Source organism: Chiroxiphia lanceolata, chromosome 3, assembly GCF_009829145.1.
Source record: "Chiroxiphia lanceolata isolate bChiLan1 chromosome 3, bChiLan1.pri, whole genome shotgun sequence".
Taxonomy (NCBI): domain Eukaryota; kingdom Metazoa; phylum Chordata; class Aves; order Passeriformes; family Pipridae; genus Chiroxiphia; species Chiroxiphia lanceolata.
The window spans coordinates 28,561,927-28,579,938 of NC_045639.1; the positions used below are offsets into that span (position 1 = coordinate 28,561,927).

At 37.4% G+C, this 18,012-nt stretch overlaps 1 protein-coding gene across 4 annotated transcripts in view; it reads right to left on the reverse strand.

Annotated features, from left to right (window-relative positions):
- BABAM2 (BRISC and BRCA1 A complex member 2) overlaps positions 1–18,012 on the reverse strand; it is a 171,436-nt gene that overhangs the window by 20,014 nt on the left and 133,410 nt on the right. For 3 of the 4 annotated variants that reach the window (XM_032684413.1, XM_032684414.1, XM_032684415.1), the window contains exon 11: positions 2,765–2,918. In XM_032684413.1, the coding sequence (XP_032540304.1) occupies positions 2,765–2,918 (154 nt within the window). Of the gene's footprint in view, positions 1–1,295; positions 1,316–2,764; positions 2,919–18,012 lie in introns of those variants that run through there. The other variant, XM_032684416.1, reaches the window with a different exon arrangement.

Here is an 18,012-nt window from a genome sequence, read left to right on the forward strand (position 1 = left end):
GGAGGCCACAAGATAAGCAAGGACACCAAGACTTTCAAGTTTAGTCCCTGCACTGAAAGAATTGGATGGGCTCACCTGTTTGGAAAAAAACCCTCAAACCAAAACAACAACCCTGGGAGAAAGCTGGGCATAGAATCAAAGTCCCTTTGGCATGAACTTATGACAACTCTGCCCATGAATAAGCAGGCTGTGTTGAATTGCTGAAAACAGAGGCAGGGCTTGCCAAAACTGAGGATGAGGAAATCTCTGACTGATACTATTTCAAACTTGATGATGCTTCTACAGTTGGCGTGAGAGCAAGGAAAAGCTGTCCTTGATGGTGTCTTTAACTCCAGTGAGGAAGATGGTGTACACTGATCCCTGAAGTGTCTGAGAAGAAGGGCAGAGAATTTGGTCAGATACTGGAAAGTCAAGTGGGAGATCCTGTGGCCCTACAGCAGTGGCCAGGAAGATAAACAAGAGATGTTTTGTCTCAAAGAATGCCAAGCACTTGGGAAACCATTTGGATAAGAGGGAAAAAGACTATATATAAGCAAAACCTAATTGACAGTATTTAGAAAAGTAAACCAGTTGTCTCTGATTTAACCAGGGCTAAATTTACTTCAGCTGAGTAGAATGACATGGTTTCTAGAGGGTAAATAATGAATCCCTCTTTCTGCTTTTAGTGGAGAGGTTTTGATGTGGTGTTTGAACTAATATATTTAATTACAATGCTTTCCTATATATCAACATATATTCCCATATACTTGGTTCCTAGCTTCTCTGCAGTAAAAATAAAATAGAATGAAGTTATTTCTTTGTGTAGAAACACACTAACCTATTCTAAGAAGTGCTAGCAAATATTTTAAACACTGTTTACATAAGATGCTTGATTGTGACAAAAATCTTTCTTAAAATATGTTCACACGTATCATAACATCATACTTTTCTTGATACAGATTTATTTATGGTACCTACTCAGGAATCACTAGTTGTTCCTGCAAGCGAAGCGCTTTTAACTAGAGCAGCTTCTCCGTCTCTTTGCAGCTCAATGGTAGCTATTTCAGACATCTCAGCACACTGTCTTCCCCCGCTTCTCATCATCTTTCTCATATTACGTACCCAGTGTAAAACTTAAAATGCAGAGACTCAAACGTAAGAGCGAATAACCTCACAAACATACATGTGATAGTAAGTGTACACATTTAGTGCTTTTCAAGAGAACTGTTATAATACTTTTAAATTTCAAGTGCGGGGCAGAGAAGTCCAATTGTATACACCCACTCGTAAGTGAATGCACTTAGCAGACGACACACAGGTACTTGTAAGCTTTCAGCTGCAAAAGAAATGCATTTGTAGTATGGTTATGGAAAAAAAACCACAGTAATGCTTCCAGATATTGTTTCTTCTTATTATTTTCTTTTTTAAATAATAAACAACACAGTCATAATATTCTGCTAGAGAAAAGAAGAAAGTCCACACCACAAAGAAAATTAAAAAAATCACACTTTATCAAGAAATGCTGCTCCTTTAAATCATATGGTGGCAAAACCAAATTTCTATTAAATTTCTATTCTATTTCTATGGTGGCAAAAAAATTTCTAATACAGTGCATCAAAATCAAAAACCAAATGTTACTTGATGTTGTCCATAAAATTTAAATTAGTATAAAAATCTACAAATGCATAAGTCAATTGTTGTTTGCTTCTATCATTTCCTAATTACAGTCTCTGACCATGCCACTCATTTGATTTACTCAGCTTGATTTATTTTTGTTTCAACTCTTATTTATGCATATTTGCAGATTTAATTTAATCTTCTGACTGTCACTCAAAATGTTCATCCCAATATGCCTTGTTATTTATGCAGTTTGATGCTTTTATATGTTGAACACTGATAATCAGCCTACTTAAATCTCTTGCTGTTCTAACATTTTTACACTTCGCAAAATTGAAATACTGCAGCAAGGCTGATGCCCATGTTGCTCCATTCAGGTAAAATCTGTTCTGCTTCATAAGAAGGCAGGGATAATATCTAGCTTTGGGGGCACCGCTGCCCACGGCAGCTTGCCCTTGCAACAGAACCACTCTGGGAGGCTGCCTTATCCTCTTTAACGAGAGAGGGTACTCAGGCTGAACTGATGTCTCCCCAGCCTGAAACAAGGGCTTGCAGAAAAAATGTGGAGGAAGAATCAGAGATTCTCTCTTTCCAACCAACAAAAAAGCAGTAAAGCAAGAGATATTCAGACTTTCAGATAACTTTCTCAGGATCTGATAAGACTGTCTCCTATGCTGGATTGGTGGTTTGCTCTACCTCCTCCTGTTCTTCCATGTCTTTTTATTACAGCTGAATTCCATTTCTTTCAGGTTTTTCTTCCCTGCTCTCTCCATCTCACATGCTTCCCTTCAGGGTCCCCTCAACACCCACACAAAACCAAGGAGTTACCCTGACTGACTGCTGCCATGCAGATTACTCCTGCTGTGGGCTATCTCATCTACTTAGATTGGAAGTTCTTTGGAGCAGAGACTGACACCACTCCATGCCCATACAATGCCTAGCAGAAAGAGCCTCCCTCCTTTTAATCAGTCCTCTGGCACTAATGTAATAAGCATGATTAGTAAAGTAACTGTCTACACTCACCTATGGGAATGCTAGGACTGTATGAGAACGAAAACAGGTTCAGCTTTTGTAATGCTGGAAATGGACAGTTTAATCCATGAAACTTCTATCCACAGAAACCCATGTAACAAAAGCAATATTTATAGGAAAAGGCAATCTGACTTACTTTGCTCTCTTGGCCATTTCGTTGCCATCCCAGCGTGGGCTGTAAGGGTAATTCTTCTGGGCCTGGGAGTACAGCTGGCCACTGTTGGTGAAGTGGTAGACGGACTGAAATGTTAGGGTTGGTTGGTCTCGTGGAAAGTACAGGGGTAGGTCAACTGTAATTCAAAAAGAAAAAAAAAATCATCAAAATACACCATTGCATTTTCTCCCTTTTTTACTGGGAAAATATCAGTCCTTTCTATGTGTTTAAAGGTGACAGAAAAGAAGAAATTGATGATTAGTTCTAAAATATAGTTCTGTATTTCTCACAAGTAATGATTCCAACCTACTACTGTATGAGATGCTTTGCTTTATCAAAACACTTTTGTAAAGAACATAATTAAAAAAACTTTAGTGTATTTCTATGTTAATCATAAAATTAACATCATGATTACTTTGTTATAAAAAATAAGCTATTTTTCTTTTACTGTGAAATTTTTTCCCTATAAAAAAATCACAAAATACGTTCTATATAGCATTCAATAATCAATTTTCTCTTTATCTGCTTTATCCAATTCATTTTAATGCCCTTTTGGACATAAAAAGCATTATCGTTCTCATTTTACAGCTGCCTGGGTCCTAAAGTGGTTAAATGATTTGATAAAGAATGTAGAAAGATTCAGTCACATGAGCTGGAAAAGATTTCAACTTGCTGTCATCTGCTAGACAAAAAAAACACCCACAACCCCAAAAACACACTGCAAAGTCATTAATACCCAAAATATCTCACTAAAAATAAAAATCAGAACCTCTTAGTTCCCTTTGCTTATCACTGTCTCATGATCAGCTAGGTCTGGCAGAACAATAAAATGGCCTACAACAGTTAGAAACTGGTATATATTTTCATGGTCAGAAACTGGGTTTTTTTCACTTTTTCATTGTTAGAATTATAGTTTTTATTTTCTTGGTCTACTTTCAATTTCAGAAATCTGTAGTTAAATTGAGTTATGACAACAGACTAGAATTACTAACATCACAGAATCATAGAATCAGTGGGGTCGGAAGGGACCTCTGAGATCATCAAGTCCAACCCTTGATCCACTACCACCGTGGTTACTAGACCATGGCACTAAGTGCCACATCCAGTCTCATCTTAAAAACCTCCAGAGACGGAAAATCCACCACTTCCCTGGACAGCCCATTCCAATGTCTGATTTCTTCCTAACATCCAACCCTGGATGTTAGGAAGAAATGTTCCTAAATGTTCCTAAATCTCCCCTGGTAGAGCTTAAGACCATGCCCTCTTGTCTTACTGATAGCTGCCTGGGAGAAGAGACCAGTCCCCACCTGGCTACAACCTCCTTTCAGGGAGTTGTAGAGAGTGATGAGGTCTCCCCTGAGCCTCCTCTTCTCCAGGCTAAATAACCCCAGCTCCCTCAGCCTCTCCTCATAGGACTTGTGCTCCAGTCCCTTCACCAGCCTCCTTGCTCTTCTCTGGACCTGCTCCAGCACCTCAATATCCTTCCTGAACTGAGGGGCCCAGAACTGGACACAGTACTCCAGGTGTGGCCTCACCAGTGCTGAGTACAGGGGAAGAATCACTTTTCTGGACCTGTTGGCCACACTGTTCCTGATCCAGGCCAGGATGCCATTGGCCTTCCTGGCCACCTGGGCACACTGCTGGCTCATGTTCAGCTTCCTGTCAATCCAAACTCCCAGGTCCCTTTCTGCCTGACTACTCTCCAGCCACTCTGTGCCCAGCCTGTAGCGCTGCAGGGGGTTGTTGTGGCCAAAGTGCAGGACCCGGTACCTGGCCTTGTTGAACCTCATCCTGTTGAAATCAGACCATCTCTCCAGTCTGTCCAGGTCCCTCTGCAGAGCCCTCCTGCCTTCCAGCTGATTGACACCCCCCCCAACTTAGTGTCATCTGCAAATTTGCTAATGGTACACTCAATCCCCTCATCTAAATCATTGATGAAGATATTAAACAGAATTGGACCCAACAGTTCTGTTTAATATGTTTAATATAACATCAACGTTAACAGAATAAAGTGGATTTCTTCTAAAGGTGTACACTTAATTTATAAAGCACCTATAACTGTACTTTTTGTTGTCCTCCAAAGCTCAGTTCTTTAATTCTGCACAATGAAAGAACACTGCAGTAGAATTGTATTTTAAATACTTTCTGGAGCAGAGATTCCAGTACTTCCTACGAAACTCTGTTTACAGACTCAGATATCAGTGTAAGACAAGTTTTACTTTCCAAATTCCATGCTATTATGCCACTAGTTCCTTCATTTTTCAGGTTTTCTAATCACATCTAAATACTCTGATGTGCATCAGCCACACCATTATCTTCGTTTTCCCTAAATTGCCCTCCAAGCTCTAGGAGTAAAAGCCGTTTGTAGCCATGAAGTACACAAAACCAAATGTGCTATTCCAGCTGTAGTCTCAAAATACAAGAAATCACTGTGGATGACAGCGCTTGCTCAGTTCGTGACCCAGTGTCTGAGCCACACGTGACAACTCCCAGAGTACTGGTGACTCAGCCCACACACCAGCTTCCAGGAGACACTTAAGTGGTAATGACATGGGCAGAGTTCTGCTAATTTGAGGGCAGATCACTGCTTTAACAAAGGTTAGATTCAAAGATTGCTCTGTCAAATTCCTCTTTATAACATGATTACTAAATAACAACCCTGAAAAACATTGGTGTAACATGCTCACTTATCAGCAAGCAAGCTGTCTCCTCCCCTCACAAACAGTGTGTGTGCCTCAGCCTCTGAAGGACTTCACCTTGTAAAAGAGTAAAGAAACAAGACTGGTTCTCCATTTTAATGTTATAAATATACTACTTCAGCTCTGAGTGCTTAAACTCTGCTCCTCTAGTGCATCTTTTTCCTTCTTAAGTACCAACTCCTTAACAGAAAACAACTCTTTACACTTCTGTATTTTATCACCATGTGAGAGGAATAACAAACTTTAACAAAGCATTCCAGTAATAGTTTTATTATACTTTTTAGTTGAGAATTTCTAGCTTTCACTAACTTTCCTTTGAAAACTCTGTCTACATAAAAGGGGCAAGCAACAACACTTTTCCTCCTTTATCTAAAACTAAAGGTTTGCCCTTAACACAAAGTATCTAGCACTAGAAATGCTGTTTAAATGGATAATCAAGACAGTGCTCTCATTACAGAGATATTTTAATTTGTTATAAGAAGGTATCACCAAACCATAGCAGAAAAAAATTTCTTGTTCTATTAACCAAAATCTGTATAGGAATTTTCAGGAATTTCTTATGTTGATCCAATAAATCAGATAATCAAATTAGATTAAAAATTGTGCATCCCACATCTGGCCAACAACAGTATCACCCGAACTGCAAGTAGTTTTGAAAAATTTGACCTGCCTTTGATTTCTAACACTACCTTTCACCTAAAATCTTCCAGTTTTCTAATCCAAGTGTTTTCTTAATACAAGGTGTGGAGGAGTCCAGACCAAGTAAAATAACCTGTCCCTAATTTTGGAACACAACCACACCTAAAAGACCGGTAAACAGGAAACAGCCTTGAGTTGTAAAGTGTTATACATATCTCAAGGTAGCCAGTTATTATTTTCGCAGTAGGAAAGGAAGGCAAGAACTTGCTTCCGTCGCAGTGGATGCCTGTCCACTGACACTGTTACTGCACAGAATGTAAAAAATAACAAATACCATTGGTAATTCATGCCGGCAAAGTACATTTGATATAAAAGGTCAAATTCTGCTCACAGTCACACAGGTTGCTAAAGAAAATTTTTCTTTTCACCTGGTAGCATATAGGCAGTCTGACTCTCAATCTGTGCATTAATAAAAAATCAGTTCTGCCTCCATGCAATACATAAGGTGGCAAAGGTGTTACTGTAATTACATTCAAGACAACATTTATACTTTGCCATGAAAAATGCATCACAGTTAACAACACACCAGTTCTGTAAATCAACATTTGAACTAGGCAAACTGTGTTGGTTTGGCATGCAAGTTACCCAAGAACTACAAAAACGTATCACGTTGAATACAAGTACTCTTTCCAAATAACAGCTGACTCAGAAGTACCCTGGTGATATGTCTGCAGAAAATAAGCAGATGACTCATGTCTGTAAATTCCTGAAAGTACCAATAGACCCCTTGCTTAGTCATCTTTTGCTTGGATGCTGGGTTCACAAGCTCTGTAAACTATAATGAGGGATCTAGCTCTTAGTAGGACTCTCTCTCCCTTTTTTCTTCTCTTCTAAACAGTGCAAATTATCTCCCTAAAAATAACTTCATCTGCGTAAGTGAGTCACTTCAACTAGCAAGCTTATACAAGTCATGCAGTTAAGCAGTAATATTTGGTTATGAAGGTAAAAATGTTGCTCTCAAACTCAGATTTAAAACGAAAATTATGTCAGAGGAAGTCCCATTTACCCCTTCTCTCACAGAAATAGAAACATTTCCTTTGGAAAATTTAAACAATTAGCTCATTCAGGAAAGTAAAGCTTTCTAATTTAGTTCCACGTTCAAAGTAATTTAATACTGATGATTTCTTACTTTGGCTTTCCTAAGCATCACACTGTTAATATATGATGAACTCAAACAGCAGACTGGGGAAAGAAGCCAAAACCATAGTAAAACACTGCTTTCTCCTATGTTACAATTTACACATCATTTTTCAAAAGTCAATTTTTAGACAGCCATAGTGAGGGGAAAATCATGTCTTTATGCAAGCTCTACATGAGCAGAACTTGGAAGGCTGTTTATGGGTAATTAAGCATTGAGTAAATTCTGCAGTGATTGAACCCTAATTTTCCCACACAGTTCATAAGAAAGCAAAAGAAAAAGAACTTGCTTGTTGAGAATAAGTCATGTTGTAAAGAAACTTAATTATCGTTTATAAATAGTTGAAGTTGCTCTCTTTTTGAAACACAAGAAGCTATCTAGAAGGAATACAGATTTGCTTCTCTTGACTTAGCATTTAATGCATACATATATTCAAAGCATAGTTATCTTAAAGCCAAAATCTTCGTTCATTAATAATTAAGAAACTATGCAATGAATCTGTAAGGTTGAATTGTTCACTTCCTTAAAAAATAACAATCTGAGACTTGGAACAGGTTACCTAGTTTGTTAAGTTTATGTCAACAACTACAGAGTTGATTTTGACTGCCTTAGTAACTTTAAAATAGTATCCTTAGCATCTAATTTTACAACTTTTTAAACAGGATATGAAATGTGGAAAGAATGTGTCGGCAAAAGCATGTACCAGTGCTGCTACAGAATTTCTGAGGGAAAAATGCTCCGAAGAGAAGGGCAAGTTTACCACAGTGCCCTCCCCCCTGCCTTTAAGTACTGGAGAGAAGAGATGGGAAAACAAAACCATGCTTGAAATGTATGCTGACCATTAAAATATTTCTAAGCACTTAGATGATAATATTTAGAAATTTTTCCATATACTGTTCCCCTATTCTATGGAAAAGGTTTATTCATCCTTTGTATGGCACTGGATAAATCTAGGTATTTATTTTCACAAAAGTCAACATTTATTCACTGAAAGTTGCACACCATTTTAATGCTTGGGTGCTACTATATTGGTTATCTTATTAACCTTTGGGATGCTTCAATCTGCTGCAGTTTGTTGCACCTGAAATTTGTTTTGCACTCATAAACACTGGCTGATCTGGATATTTTACTGCTAAGATTTCTACTTCTACAAGGTTTCATGGCATGCACAACCTTAATTCAATCTGTATTTGCTCTACAGAGCAGCCTTCAAACACAAGATAACACAGTATTGTTTCCAGTTCAGTTCCTAGGTTGGACAGAGCTGACTAAAGGACAAACTTTTCTGCACTGCCCCATCTGACAGACTCTACCCCTCTGCATTTCCTGCACAACACTGAAGTCTTGCACATTAAATATGTGTTCATTTCTGCGTGAGCTTTTCAATGTGATGATTCTAATCATCATAAGAATGTCATTAGCTATATAAAATATTAAAAAATTGTTTCACAGCACCATCATGAGTTGAGAGGTTCTTTAGCAATTCCAGATGAGGAATGAAGGAAAAAGGAAAAGGACAGTCAACCCGTCTACTCATGCTGAGTGCCAGCCTGAGGGATTCAATTCTTCTTTGAGTCTTAATAGTAGATAATACTTTATATAGCCAAACACAAGTCCATCCAATGCTGACTGCCACAGTAGGTACTTCAGAATCAATGATTACTGGACATATGAAAGTTTTGTTTAAATTATTTCACCAGAAAAACAAGAAGGGTACAGGAAAGACCTGCCAAACTCAAATCTCCAGAGAGCACTGAACAATCTTAGCCTGATACTATCCGTTCTCTTCCCGAAATTCCCTGACTCATTCCTTACATATCATCCAACTTTGGCGAGAGACTGCCTCTGCATTCAAGTACTTCTGATGAAGTCAGTAATGGAAACAGGAAACACATACTCCAGTCCCCAGAGCTGTCTTTCTGTCTCTTATTAGTACATATTCATAATCTTCCTGCTTGTTCTCTTTTGATTCATTGAATTTCACATTTTCTCTGTCTTTACTTGCAATTGAGCTCACACTGCTGGGAAAAATAACTTGTGGATTTGAATGTACTGCCTTAAACTGAAAAGTTCCTTGAACTCAGAGCTCCCCAGTTTTCACGTGTTAATGTGGATGAGACCCACATGAATTTACAATTCAGTGGTAATGCATATACCATATTATATAATACCACTTACACATCTATCAAGCTCTCTTTTAAAAGAAAATGTCTACTAGATTTTCTGACATGACTTCTATGAGAAAGCTGTTTCAAACAGCCTGTATGATGGGAGAAAAATCTTCACCCAACTTCAAGGGAAAAGACCTATATTCAGTTTTTACATAAATATTCCAGTACAGAAGGCCTTTCAGGAATCACATTGATGACTGTACCTAGAGAGAAACCTGAACAGATTCAGTCACAAACATTTTTGGGATGGTAGTGCCTAGCACAAAGCTCCACAGGGCAGGATGTCAGGTTATTTTGCCTAGTGAATCCTTCCTTGACTCTTGTGTGCTCAAGGCCCTTAGCCTACATTCTACTGGCAAAAAAGGAAAGGCGGAATTTGGCTCAAAACACACAAAGAATTACTGAATGCCACAGCTATCCTGCTTTGGTGTGTGATGATTTATTCTTGCAAGAATGAGAGAGCTAGGATGACAAATAACATATCAATGGCATTAGTGCTGGACTTCAGTTTAATAGAGTACAGTCACAGGAATTGGAATTTGTTAAATATTATTAGGGCTGACATCCCTTCTGGAGGAAAACAGGATCTTCTTTGCAGAAAGATGCTATTTTGAAATCAACATTTCAAAATTTCAAATCTGAAATGAAAAGCCGTTTATGGAATTTTAGCTGAGACATTTATGGCATTTTGGGCGTGTTGGTAATCACAGCTGGTTTTGAAGTAATTAGGTCTGCCCTTGCTACAGGAAATATCCACCCCATTGGCAAAGTCAACACTTGTATAGTAAATGAGTAAGATGACTTATGTACAAAATACTTCCAAATAAATGCTATGAAAATGCAAGTAAATACTCTGAAAAAAGAAACAACTGTTTTTTTCTTAACTGAATCAGTTATGTATGAACGGAATGTACAATATTAAACAACAAAAGAAAAACTGCTGTAGGCAGAATGGAAACTATGAGTTGTGACGGATTAAACTATTCCGACACATTACAGAGTAGATTTGTTTAATTAGCTTTCTTTGTTTTTGTTTGTTAGTTGGCATTGTCTGTTTGTTGTTTGGGGGTTTTTAATATAATGTAACCCATTTTTATTTGAAGAGAACTGCATGACACTGCTGTATCCACCTCGTGGTTCTCATTCCACTGATAATGGGAACTACAGTCTAGGCACCAATGGCAACTAGATTTATGATTACAATTGTTTCGATTTTTTTTCAACATAGGCATATTATATGGTTGCGAAAAATATCCCATGTCTTTATTATAACTTATATCTTTTTTTTTAGTACTTCATTCTTCATACTAACCAGCATTTTTTAAAAATGTGACAAAAATAGTTTAAATACCTTAAGTTACAGTCATGTGCTGCAGACAGAGTATTTAATTCTTTGTTTAGTTTTATAGAGGAACTAAATAACAGATCAAATCAAGATATTCTTCATGCAGTTTACAGCTATGTGATCAAAGGCCATGAAAAAGTGATGTAACTTAACCCAAAACCAGCTTTATAGTGCCTTATTGCTTTGGAGTGTCATCACCCAATTAAACTATGTCATACCCTTTTGGGCTTCTACAGCAAGACGGGACTACCTCCTAAAAATATCCCATGGAATCCTCAAAATCTTAAATTGAACCCAAAGAAATGGCATAATGGCCTTACAGGTCTTTTCCTTCTCTAATTTCTGTACTTGTGATTATCTTAATTAAGAGAAAGGCTTTTTATTTTTACCTCACCAGCTTCAGCTAGGTACTTACATTTTGCTTTATTTTTACTTCAAATTCTCAAAGATCTTCATTCTCTTTTCCTTCCGTTTTTATTTCCTTTTATTGTCTCTGCTGTAACAGTTTCTATAGTAACTTCTCTAAGTGCTGATGAGATTGATGCTACTAAAAGCTGTCTCTTTTCCATCTGAATTGTTTGAAGCTTGAAACTTAAATACACTTGCAGTTGTTATGGGTGTAAAAAGCAAGCTGTGTCCTTTCTTGGCACACATTGGTGACTACCACAAAAAAATTTCCTCTGCTTTCCCAGTAGAGATGCACTGCTAATTTCTGAGTTTTACATTACTTTTCAACCGGACATAAAGACTTCTAAAACATGTTTTTACCTGAAAAGTAGCTGCACAAAAACATTGTCTTTTCTCACCAACATTTTATTAAGATTATGAGGCCCGCAAGTAAGTTCTTTTTCCTATTTTAAATGCTGCCTGGGATTTGAAAGGAAATTGATTTACTTCGTTCTCATCTGTGATCAGCGAGACATTATCCTGCAGGTCAAGAGGACCCTTTGCTGACACATGTGCTATCCTGTTTTTTCAGTCTTCACTCCATGCAGGCTTACAGCTTTCAAATCACAATGCAGTGCAATCCTGTCTGACCCAAACAGCCAACTAAGCCACTCCAGATATTTTTAAAGCTAAACTGAAAACTTCTTTACTGCAATACAGGTCCATTGCATCTTCCCACTCCTGAACATTACAATGTATCACTTTTAATCTTGAAGCCACCTTACACAGTTCTAGAGGCTTTTTATATTGCCTTTTAATAACCTAAAAAAATTACTTTGTGGTACATATTCTTTAAAGATATGCTTTCTAGACCACCAGCCATTTTTGGTGCTCTTCTGTGAATGCTTCATTTGAGAATGATGTAAGACAAATAGCAGGATCACACCCCTAAGCTCCAGGGAGCAGACTTCAGGCTGTTCAGGGGATCTTGCTCCTCCCATGGAAGAGTCCTATGGGATAATGGTCCTGGTGAGAAGAGGATTCCATGATGACCTCCTCCAAGCTCAAGAATAGTCCATCTTGATGAGCAGAAAAGCAAGCAATAAGAGCAGGAGGCCTACATAGATGAACAAGAAACTCCTGACAGAAGTCAAACATAGAAAGGAAGCACATGAGATGTGGACACTCCCTGAGCATGCACAGACAGGACTGGGAATGCCAAAGCTCACCTGGAGTTGAGTCTGGCAAGGGAAGTTAAGGATTCAAGATGGGCTTCTACAGGGACAGCAGGAGTGAAAGGAAGACTAGAGAAAATGTGAGACTGTGCTGCTGAATGCGGCAATGGAGCTGCTGATGAAGGAGACAGAAAAGCAGCTTAAGCTCTCCCTCCTTCCCCCACTTAAGCATTTATGCACATTTGTGACCAGTTCCACCTCTAAACCAAGGTGTATTTCTTATTAATCCAAAGTGAATTATATTTATCTATTTCATAAAAGGCATTCAGTAGTCGCCTTTGTGTGTCATTGCTTTGCCACATATGGATTCTTAGAAAAAATTTACTTAGGTGACAAAGTAATTGTCATTGTGTAGAAAGAGGAAGGAGATAGGAAAGAAGGATTCAGAAAATCTTTCTTATCTTAATACAGCTCTTATTTTTAGAAATTTCAAATTTCTAATAATACTGTGGTGTTCTGTATCATCCTGATTTTTTTTCTGAAAGCATTGCCTGATATTGAACCCAGGACTCATCCATGAAACCCTGCTCATCATCTCCTTTCCCGATTGAATACAAGATATTTTCTTTCCACTTGGTACTATGAGCAATTTTCTACTTGCGGTACCTCACGCAATGCAGTTCTCACCTTAGAGAAAAACTATCTGTGAATGCCATGTGAGTTGCCAAAATGTGTAGACACAAGAACATAAGATGGAATAAGAATAATAAACACCACAATCTGTACTCAAGTCCCATCCCATCAATGACTTTTATACCTAATTACTTCTTTTCAAAAACTGAGCAGATAAAATAGGATTATATCCCTGCTCCATGTCAGGTATCTTTTCTGAGAATTTTAGTTATCTGTCATATACTTGGGCATATAGTAGTCATACTCTGGATATATCTATTAAATAAGAAAAATCAACTGTTCCCTTTTCTGAAAAGTGCAATTTTGTAAGAAGTTATTAGAAAACCTTTCAGTCCATTTGTTAAAGTGCTTGTAGTTACTGGAAGAACGTCAAATAATGTCTATAGCAATATACTACAGTTTTAAAAGTATGGCAAATATATGCATTTCTCAGAAATTAAGAAAGTAATATCCACAGAAAAGTGACACTTTAAAATACTTTTCCAGTCCACCCACATCAGGCCATCATAAGATACCTGTAGAGCCTAATTCCTATCACAGCAGTTGTTTCCTGTTTGTTGCTGTCCGTACCAAGTTTTATAAACTGCCTAGCATCCATTCTCCCCTTTTCAGCAATTACAAATAGGAACCTAAAACTAGTTTATGAATACCTACATACAGTAAAGTCTGTGTAAGTATTCACAACGGATGCAAGTGAAATCTGAAAATGGAGGTTTTCTTTTCCTCTTTTTCTCTTTCTCTGTGTTCATTTTGTTTTCATGTCACTCTGTACAAACTAGTTTTAGGTTCCTATTTGTAATTGCTGAAAAGGGGAGAATGGACGCTAGGCAGTTTATAAAACTTGGTACGGACAGCAACAAACAGGAAACAACTGCTGTGATGGAATTAGGCTCTACAGGTATCTTATGATGGCTTCATACTAGTATGAGAAGTTCGATGCTGATCAAAAATGTCAGCAAATATTGTATCAGGCTGTCTTTCATTCTTAAACAAAAAACTGGAGATTAAGTAAGCCCCAGTGATATAAAACTGGCTGGAGAAAGTCAAAAGCAATTTGGATCTTACACCTGGGAGTAAGCAGGGAAGTGTCTTTCATGTGGTGGTTTTCTCCTCTCACTGTCTCAGTACTTTTAGTTGGTTCCATGTATTTCTTTGAATCTGGGCTTGAATGCTCCTGAAGGTATGTCATTCTGCCTACAGCAAAATATACCCCAAGCAGAGGGGGTTTCTTTGAAACCTTGTACGTTGTTTTAATCACTCAAAACAAAGCATTCTCTGTGACATTTCCTGTGTAGTGAAGTGCATATTGCTTAACTGCAGTCAACGAAAGCTGCAGATACACTTCAATGCTATGGAACAGGCACTGGTGGAAAAGTAGCTGGAATCACAGGCACATAGTTCTGCACTAAACTAGGCATAGGCATAGAAAGGGGATAATCACAGGACTGAACTGCAGCATTTGGAAATTAATGAGTCTTCTGCTGATCATTTTTCTCTGTGGCATATTTTTCTCCTTTATTTCTAAGGGACTCTGCCAACTAGATTTAGTTTGAAATTGTTATTGAAAGCTGATAATTTTATTTTTGACATTAAGAGTACTTTAAACATTGTGTTCCTTTGATTCCATCCTGGGTATTTAGTTGTACGTGAGCCAAATGAGATTTTTTAGTAATAGTAAACACAAAGTGATCAGACACATGTTCATCTAAGAAAAACCTTCATATTTAAGACTTTACCAAACCTCCTTGCTAGCCATTTACTACATCAAAGTATAACTTGTTATTTAAACATCTGCTGGAGGAATAGATGAATGGGCAGACAAATGCTCACTAGCTCTGTTCTGTTGACTTTCCAGAGGTGGGGCAATCTCCTTTCAAGGGCAGGTATAACATCTTAAACTATACTAGGTGCCTGAAAATTTAACACTCCCCTACATTATAAGGATTATTGATGCTCTACTGAATGATTAAACAATATCTGAGGCCTAATCAGTTATTTCTGCTTGGAAAGGTAACAGAATGAAGGAATTAATTCTTCAATACGATTTTGTTCATTTGCAGCAAGTAGGCATACATTCCTTTTTCTCTGAACACTTCTGGAATAAAATGTACTTTCTTTGCACAGTAGTGTAAACTTGTGTTCCCAGTTACTAATGCTCTTTCCCAAAATGTCAGATTTTTTTTCCCTCCTCCCAAGCGTCATCGAACAAACACGGCTACCAAAAATTCTTTGTGTCTTTATTTTCCAAGCTTTCTGAGGCTGTGGACAGATGTGCTAATCCAGACCCAAAGGAGGTTTATGTGAACCCCAGTTGTTTAGCTAAGGCCATCAACTCAAGCCACGTAACCTGACTGCACTGGCACAAACCGCTCTTCTGAAGAATGTGTGCAGACAGCAGTATTCAAACAGGAATGCATCAAAAGCTGGCATTAAGGACTTCTACCAAAAACACCTGAATCCAGAAACAGGTGTGCATCCAAAGCCTGATAGTCATAGGTATAGCCTCCTATAACCCAATTAATGCTCTGGGTCCCTTGCTTTTGGACCTCCTAGTCAGTGGCATTACACACACAGAACCCGAAATCCCTTACAGTTAGTCAAAGTCAGTTCCAGCAAATGTTCCCACCAACTCCACCTCGGCTGAGATCCCCTCCAAACTTGAAATACAAATGCTGGCAGCTTCAAGCATTCTTCATCCCCTGAAATATTGTTCAATGAAACAAACCTTTCTTAATTTAATGTTTGTCCTTTTCAAGACATCTTAAATCTTAAAAATCACTAATACAAGCAGTGTTTCATTTGCTATTGCAACCAGTCCAATTTCTGTCACTTTCCTTTGTGCTGACAGTCTAAAAATCTTGCAAGATAAAAATTAATCTTTGAAAAGCCCACAAAAAGGTTGCTTCAGAGTCCTATTCTTGTGTTTATACCAATAAGGCTACTTGATTCTTAATTATTTATGGATAATTTAATGTGGTTTTATCTAATATTGTTCTGGTTATAGCATCAATGGCTGAACTGGATCTTAAAGGTACTCTCCAACCTAAATAATACTATGATTTATATATGGTATAAATACACAGACTATATGGAGGAACAAGAGCATGAAGAAATACTTGTCTGCAAAAACTAATCATAGCTGATTCATAAACAAGAAGAGAAAGAAATTGGCAGTCTATTGAAGTTTACTTACAAAGCTTCATAAGGAGACTTACTCATAAACAGTATCAATATCAAAAGCAGTATGACTGATTAACAATTTCCTTTCCCATGTGGACGCATGAACTTCTCTAAATGTTTATTTCTTCTGTCTTATATTTGAAAGCACTTGATTAATTCTTAAAACTAAACCACTAAAGCAACAGTTCCTTTGACTGGTCTTTGATCTAATATAATAACTGCAGCAGCTTCATTAATCTAATGATTAAGTTTGCAACTAGGTAGCTCTTTGGTGTTTTAAGGTAGAGCGAGTAGACTCTGCTCTGCATTCTGTGACTACAGCACAAATCAATTTTTTTTAGCAAGTGAAATTGTTCTAAGGTTATTGGGCTTTGGCAATTCAGAACTATTTTCCTGTTTCTCTCTCCTTTAACCCAGTTTACTCAATAAAACTATTCTGAATAATTTCACCTTACTTCTGATGCTTTTTTGCTTCCTAGTGTCCAAATAAGTTTGTAACTTGGAATGCAAATAGCTGCAAAACAATGCCAAAGTTATTTTTGAAATCTCTGAATGCATCTTTTAAAGGAAATAAAACTCATGTCAGGGTTTATAAATCTCACCATCTCAATTAAACATAAAATTTTAACCGAAATTTAGATGCCAGTAAAATTTACTATGGTACCTTTCATTTGATTTGCCATGGTGCCTGCTGTATACTGACCTATTTATTCTCCTCTGAATACTTTATCTACATACTATACTAAATATATGAAGCAGAGCAGTTTTCAACTTATTGCTATCTCTCCCAGACATTTTATTAGACGCTTGCTAAATATTCAACCATAATATACATAGTTATGTCAGTGGTTAAGAGATGAAAGCCTATATTACTTCACTCAGGAAATGAAGTGCAGGTTTCGGTCCTTTCATTGCAATATCCTTCAGTGCATGGAACATAAATGCTTTTGCAGTGGATTGTTCAGCAAGTGGGTGATGCAATGGCTTACAAAGCTAAGACACTGTATGATTTTTAAGGCCACAGGGTTAATACATAGTGATAAACTATTCAGTTATAATTGTACCTTTCATGCCAGTTTAATTGAATACTATGAATATTACACAGTTAAAACCTACTCTGTTATTTAGCAGAAATTTGAATTTTGATTCCCCTGAAATCTAACTGATTCAACATGTATTAAGTTATATTATCCTGCAGCACAAATCAAATCCACACGAATTTTAACAGATTCAATTAAACCAAACATGTTGGGGAGTAAGAAAGGTAGGAAATCTCCAAGAAAGCTGTACGTAAGTAAGTGCCATCTCATAGAAGACAATTGTCCAGTGACCAATTCTCAACTGTAGTTGAAATGTAAGTAAAGATTTAACAAGGATAATTTTCCAAAAAATATCAGCTTTAATTTTTTTTCCACAACATAATTCATAATAATATGATGGAAGTGTTTTAATTTCAGGTTTGAATTTTCTAGGCCTCTTAAGGTCACTACTGTGTGGTAACCTTAGGTAATAAAAAGAAGAGAATTAGTGAGACCATTTTTTATGATCTCCAACACAACACAGGGTGAAGGACTTCTCTGAACAATGGCAATCCTCACTTTCTGCATCAAAAACTCTGGGACAAATTTCTATGATGCCATCAAGACAGTGTCAGTTTTCCACATGGAAAGCTAGCCCACAATCAAAAGTGAAGTCATCTCAAAGATACCAGTGCTAGAATGTTAACAAACACCAATGCTGCAG